General features: G+C 40.0%; 1 protein-coding gene across 3 annotated transcripts; it reads left to right on the forward strand.

The window, feature by feature from the left end:
- The first annotated feature begins 959 nt into the window (after positions 1-959).
- Positions 960-5896, forward strand: gpr61l (G protein-coupled receptor 61-like). Of its 3 annotated transcripts, none has more exons than XM_086086769.1 (2): positions 960-1363; positions 2354-5896. In XM_086086769.1, the coding sequence occupies exon 2, from the start codon at positions 2409-2411 to the stop codon at positions 3699-3701; it is 1293 nt and encodes a 430-aa protein (XP_085942895.1). In that variant the 5' UTR covers positions 960-1363; positions 2354-2408; the 3' UTR covers positions 3702-5896. The 3 variants fall into 3 exon arrangements, with proteins under 3 accessions (XP_085942895.1, XP_085942896.1, XP_085942897.1); XM_086086770.1 differs by having other exon boundaries at positions 960-1266; XM_086086771.1 differs by having other exon boundaries at positions 960-1159.
- Positions 5897-6738: the final 842 nt, after the last annotated feature.

Below are 6738 nucleotides of genomic sequence, written 5' to 3' on the forward strand. Positions count from 1 at the left end.
AATCGTAACACTGCCATCTTGTGTTCAAGCAGTTTTAATATGATCACGTGAGTGAATTGATGGTGGCCTTGTAAATTTAGATATTTTTTATATAATATATATATATATATATAATTAAAATATAGGTGTTATAGAAACAAATATTTTAGGTGAGTAATTTTATTAACTAGAACACCCCCCCCCCAACCCCCCACTCCCACCCCCCACATGTTCAATAAGAGAGAAGCAAAACATTTGGTCCATATTCGTAAAGAGTTCAAAGCACGAAATAAATATTTATATGATTCTGAAATTATTAATTGTTTATTACGAACACAAGTTCAGCTTTTTCTTATTCTTTTCTCATGTGTTTTAAATGTTTGAAAATGCAGAAGAACACTTACCGGGTTGCCCGCAAGGTAGCGGTGTCGGCCCTCATGTTAGCTTTGTTGTGGTCCCATGGCGGTCCCTAGTGGCTGACTCCTGTGACCGCAGCATGGAAGATGAAAGCTTGGCAGTCCTGCTTCCGCCTCTTCCTGACGCACTGACAAGCAAAACTTCAGTCAGACCACCTTCAAGTCTGTGCAGTGCAGTGACTGCGAGGTGTTTGTTTTGTGTGTGCCTTTATCTCTAAACAACCCTTATTTATTTAATAAATTAAGATTATGTTTGTGCAATGTGCAGCCAATTTGGATATTGCTGGCACTGGGTATAAAAATGTCCCAAAATCATCACTTCAGGATACAAAACAAAAAATTAACTTGCATCTTCAAAGATAGCAAGCCATTTTTAACACTTCGTAATAGTCAATCATTTGTACATAAATTAAATAAATAAATAAAATGTACCAATGTGACCGGTAGTTTTGTGCGTTGCCAACAATATGCGTGTATTTGTTGTTGGGAGTCTTAATTTGGTGGGAAGTAGGACCCAGGGAAGACTGGACATGACCGGGGACAGTGGAGTGTGTGTCAGTTTGAGAGTAGAGGAGAAAAAAACAGGACACACACACACACAATACAATGTGTGACAGTCTGTGCCATACACAGCACGAGGCATGAATGGCAGCCCAACTGGAGCAGAGAAGAGTCGATGGACGATTCATCCGTTTTTTTCTCATCATAGTCTTAATGGAGTCACAGATCAGCTGCTGTTGAATTGGAAATATCCACCTATGAAGGTATGGACCTCCAGAGGCTTGTTTGGGAGAAATCAACCTGTTGCATTGGCTCAGACGTGCAAGATGGACGCATGGTTCGTCACCTAGGATGCTGACCGGTTTAATACGTAAGGAATTGTAGAGTTTGATTTCCATTTGGAATCATGTGTAACAATTCCGAATTTTGATTTGACCTGAGCTACCAGAGCACACAGAAGACAATGGGTGGGTACTTTTGAAATGCTATTTAAAAGTTGTTAACCTTAAAATTATGTACATATACTACTATTTAGAATCCGAATCTAACTATACTGCCGTGGTGTATTTCAAAAAATAAGAAACCTGTGGAATAACTTAAAAATTATTTACTTTTGTGACAGAGTACAATAGGTTTTATATTGACTTCAGTGTATCCACTTTAAGAAGTGGTCGTCTTAGATGTGACTGATTTTATTTTATTAACGATCCATCCATCCATTTTCTTACGCTTATTTGTGGTCCAGAAGGCATCCTGATCAGATGCCTGAGCCGCCTTCTTCTGGCTTGTCTCATTTGAAACTATTCTTGGTAAAATGCCGTGCAGTTGAATGGATGTAAGGATATATTACAGCAAAATATAAGTTGGTCCCCACTTTGTGACATATTGCCACCTTCAGGACTGGAGTAGAACGATCACAATTTCATGAATGCTTCAGACATACAAAGCGTTAAATCTTAAAGTGGAAGTTAACCTCAAACATTTCTTGACAATGATATGTTCTATGTGACCTCACTAGTCTAAACATGACATTCTGATATTACATTTGTTGAATATGAGTTATGCAGCAAAATACAGCCATTTGTATCCAATCTCGGGACGGCCATTTTGCCACTTGCTGTCGACCGAAGATGACATCAATGTTGCTCAGGGCTCACCTGTTTTCTGAAGCTGTGCACCGATTGGTTGTTACCTGAGACCTGGGCAACATTGATGTCATCTTAAGTCGACAGCAAGTGGCAAAATGGCCGCCCCCTGAGATGGATAAAACGGCTGGATTTTGCGGCTTAACTCATATTCCTGACCTCCTTTTTAACTCATAACTGAAGCTACTTATGTCCTTTTTATTTATCTTTATATAGCACCTTGTAAGTTAGCGATAGAAAATGGATGGATGAATTTCTTAGAGCTCATGTGTAGCCAATGAAGTCTGCTGATTGTCTCTCTCTTGATCTCAGCACATCCATCCATAACGACGTCCCCGATCCAAGCAGATGGAGTCATGTAAGAATAATGGCCGAGAAGTTTGAGCCTATGATTTCGTCGGTCTCATATCAGCCGCAGCCAAATCTGACAACCGTCCCATGGGAGCGACATCCGACGGTTCCTTCCGACGTGGGCGTGGTCACAAGCTCCCAGTCGCAGCTCAAAGACCTTTTCGGCTTGTTCTGCATGGTGACGCTGAACCTTATCGCGTTGTTGGCCAACATTGGCGTGATGGTAGCCATTGCCCGCGCCCCACACCTGAAGAGGTTCGCATTAGTTTGCCACCTTTGCGCTGTGGACCTTCTGTGCGCCGTTCTCCTCATGCCACTGGGGATCATATCCAGCTCGGCCTTTTTCGGCACCGTGGTGTTCACGGTTCTCGAGTGTCAGGTGTACCTTTTCCTCAATGTGTTTCTCATCTGTCTGTCCATTTTCACTATCACGGCCATCAGCGTGGAGCGGTACTTCTACATTGTGCACCCGATGCGCTACGAAGTCAAGATGACCATCAATTTAGCCGTCGGTGTGATGATCCTTATTTGGGTCAAATCGGTCCTCTTGGCTTTGTTTACGCTCTTTGGATGGCCGGCGTATGGCAGCCAAAGCTCCATCGCCGCAGCTCATTGCTCTCTCCATGCGAGCCACAGCCGTCTAAGAGGAGTTTTTGCCGTGCTCTACAGTGTTCTCTGTTTCCTGGTTCCTTCACTGGTCATCTTTGCCGTTTACTGCGCCGTGTACAAGGTCGCTCGTTCGGCCGCCTTGCAACGAGTCCCCGCGGTCTCAACGTGGGCCAACGCAAACCCGGATAAGAATCGGTCGGACTCTATCAGCAGCCAGACCACCATGATCAACACCACCCGCTCTCTGCCCCAGAGACTTTCCCCAGAGAGGGCGTTCAGCGGGGGCAAGGCAGCCCTCACCCTGGCATTCATTGTGGGTCAGTTCTTGATTTGCTGGCTGCCTTACTTCATCTTCCACCTGCAAATGTCTCTGACCGGTTCCATGCACAGCCCGGGAGACCTAGAAGAGGCGGTCAACTGGCTGGCCTTCTCCTCATTCGCCGTCAACCCGTTCTTCTACGGTTTGCTCAACAGGCAGATCAGAGAGGAGCTGGTCAAGTTTCGTCGCTGCTGCCTGACCCAGCCGGTGGATTTGGCCGTTTCCAGCCACGAGGGCTCACTGCAGGAGAACTTCCTCCAGTTCATCCAGAGAACCACCAGCACATCTGAAACCCGCTCCGACTGTGTCAACACCAGTCCCAGAAACACTTTGGACCACAGGGTTAAGATCCCTGGGCAAATACCAGAAGATCATACTTAGACTATGTTTGACTGATTGATATCCTCATGGATGGAACATTTTTCCAAGTTTGCCTTTTGTTGTTACAGTCCTACATTGCAGGTGGTCTTTTCACTTTTGATAAACCCTAAAACAAGGGTCTGCAAACGACGGCTCTGGGGCCACATGTGGCTCTTTAGTCCCTCTCCTGTGGCTCACTGTGGATTTCTAAAAAAAATAGTAGAAATTATTTGATTAAAAATACATATTTGTCTTCAATTTTAGATAAAATTGTCTTTAAATGAGTTAATAACTTATATAACAACAAAAATAATTAAATATAAATGTCAGAGTCCTTATTTTAGGTTGTCAGAGAAAGAGAGACAAAAGGTAGATGAAAACGTTTTTAAGATTACTTAAAAATATCCAAAAAGGAAGAGGAAAAGCAAAAAATTACCATAAAATGTCCATGAAATTTCCCAAACAGTCCCAAAAATCTTTTTAAAGGTGGAAAAGAAAATGTTTAAAAAGTAATTGTAAAATGTCAACAACAAAACAAAATAAATCACAAAAATTACCATAAAATGTATGTCACAAAAAATTCAAGGTGGAAATTATTTTAAAAAGTAATTGTAAAATGCAAACATAAATAAAAATAAAATAAAGAAATCACGAAAATTACCATAAAATGTCCACAAAATTGCCAAAGAAGGCAAAAAAGAACATTTTCATTTTTAAGTTGTCAGAAAAAGAGAGATGAAAGGTAGATGAAAACGTTTTTTAAATTATTTAAAAATGTCTAAAAAGAAAGAGGAAAATCTGAAAATTACTATAAAATGTCCATGAAATTTCCCAAACAGTCCCCCAAATTTTTTTTCAAGGCGGAAAAGAAAATGTTTAAAAAGTAGCTATAAAATGTCCCAAAACAAGAAGGAATCCCAAAAATTACCATCAAATGTCCACAAAACTGCCCAAAAATTCAGACAATTGACAGCAGAAAATTACGAAAAAAAAGTTTTAAAAGAAAAACAAGGAGGAAGAGGCAGAAAATTATCATATGTCCATAACATTTTCAAAAATGTAAGACATTTAAGAGAAAGGCATAAAAGTCTAAAAATGTTTGAAAAACAAAGTCTGAAAATTTTAAAAATAGATAAATAAATAATTAAAAACAGAAGATTAAAGGTAGAAGAAAATGAGTCTCAAAGTATTAGATGCTGCTGATTTTTCTTGTTATCGTGTAGCTCAAATGAGCACTGTCTTAGGCCCTCAATACATTAGACTAACACTAACGCAATGTTTCCTTCATCACAATCTTCAAATGTTTTGTGGCTCCAGACACTTATTTTGGGGGGTTATTTGGCCTAAAATGACTCTTTTGACAGTAAAGGTTGCTGATCCCTGGCCTGTAACAAACTATCTGCTCTACCCTCCTCACCACACTGCCCCAAACATCAAAATAAAGAACAGGAAAAGTGCCAGGAACCAAAGACAAAGTTGTATTACGCCAATAAAAATACTACAAGGTTTATGACTTCATTTATACCATCTGCTGGATGTGGTCGCACACTACAAAATGTTTGTGGAAATGTAGGCTGTATCTTATGTTCAGCTATTGTACTATTGTTCTTTGTGATATGACCCAATAATCGATAGTAATGTTCTCTATAGAAAATTAGATGTTTAAAGTGTCATTTTTTTTCATGCCCGCTAACTTAATTAGCTATAGCATAGCACAACTCCCACATATCAATAAATGATCCGATATATCACGCAGCACAAACACAGCAGGCTCGGCAGTGTGAAGAGCTCTCATGAATCTGAGGGACAATAACAAGAGTTCCTGTGTGCAACAGATATGCTGATAGACGATGAATGTCATCTACCCCGGTCGTCATGGCAATTGAGTGAGCCAGTGACTCACATAGCAACAAGTACCTTTCAGTTGGATATATGATTTAAATGCTGGTTGGAGTCTACTTATTCTGGGTTTACATGCATGACTGGGTGCACCCTATATGCTCCGATAGTCTTCATCAACATGGTGAAAATGGGCTAAGTATAGGCAGGAAAGAATCAGGTTTATTATATAATATTAAATGTGTACAGTGAGGGCGCGATGGTGAGTATATAATAGCAATCATTACAGTACATTGTTAATGCTCCTAAAGTGCCAACAAAGTGCTATTTTATGGCCGCCACTGTTTGTATTAGTCTTTCATAAAAGGAAGACAGAATGTTGTGTTCAGAGCACGTCAAACACATGATCCTCTGTAGCCAAGATCAACACATCTTTGATGTGATTTTGTTTTGCACATTTCTTGGCATGACCATTGGGGATTTTGGACAACTGTGACTACTGTTGCCCCTGGTGCTGTCATGCAATCTAGTGAGCCGGGCAAAATTCGACACTATTTTCTGAGTTTGAAAAAAAATCTGTAGAGAGGTCGTGTGTCTTAAGTTACTCAGACTAAGTCAAATACTCAACCTCAATTTAAGAGATGACGCAACAGAGACATGAGTAAACAAAACAATATGAGAAAATTAAACTCAGAACCTGTGAGTCCTTTTAGAAAGGTAACACAAATGAAGGCTGTTGGACTGAAAGGGAACCCATGACAGAACAACTTCATGTTCACTTTTTACTTGGGAAAGACATGACTTACAACAAGAAGAGCTTCAGTGAGTGGGACGGAAGAGATCAAGCCATACAAAACAGCAGCAGATTCCTTTCCTGTCATTTGATTTACATGATCACATAAGTCAATGTTGTACATATTTGGAGGGCCAACTCACTTCACTGTAAACTTAAAAATACTGCCATCAGCTTTTGATAAAGTTACTTAGTAAAATAGATTAAAATCAAATGTCATTGAAAATACTGATCGTGTTGATTATATCCCAAATTGACATTGAAAATTATGCCCACCAGAGGGTGGTATGTACCACGAAAACAACAGCGCCGAATGTTTATTTATTTATTTATTTATTTATTTATTTATTTATTTAAACTCTTAGCACTATAATATGCATGTAGAGTGTAAACATTTTTCAATTTCAAACCTTGAAGCTCAAGTGG

The sequence above is a fragment of the Leptonotus elevatus genome, chromosome 10 (genome assembly GCF_054856555.1).
Source record: "Leptonotus elevatus isolate MCC_2025b chromosome 10, RoL_Lele_1.0, whole genome shotgun sequence".
NCBI classification, from domain to species: Eukaryota; Metazoa; Chordata; class Actinopteri; order Syngnathiformes; family Syngnathidae; genus Leptonotus; species Leptonotus elevatus.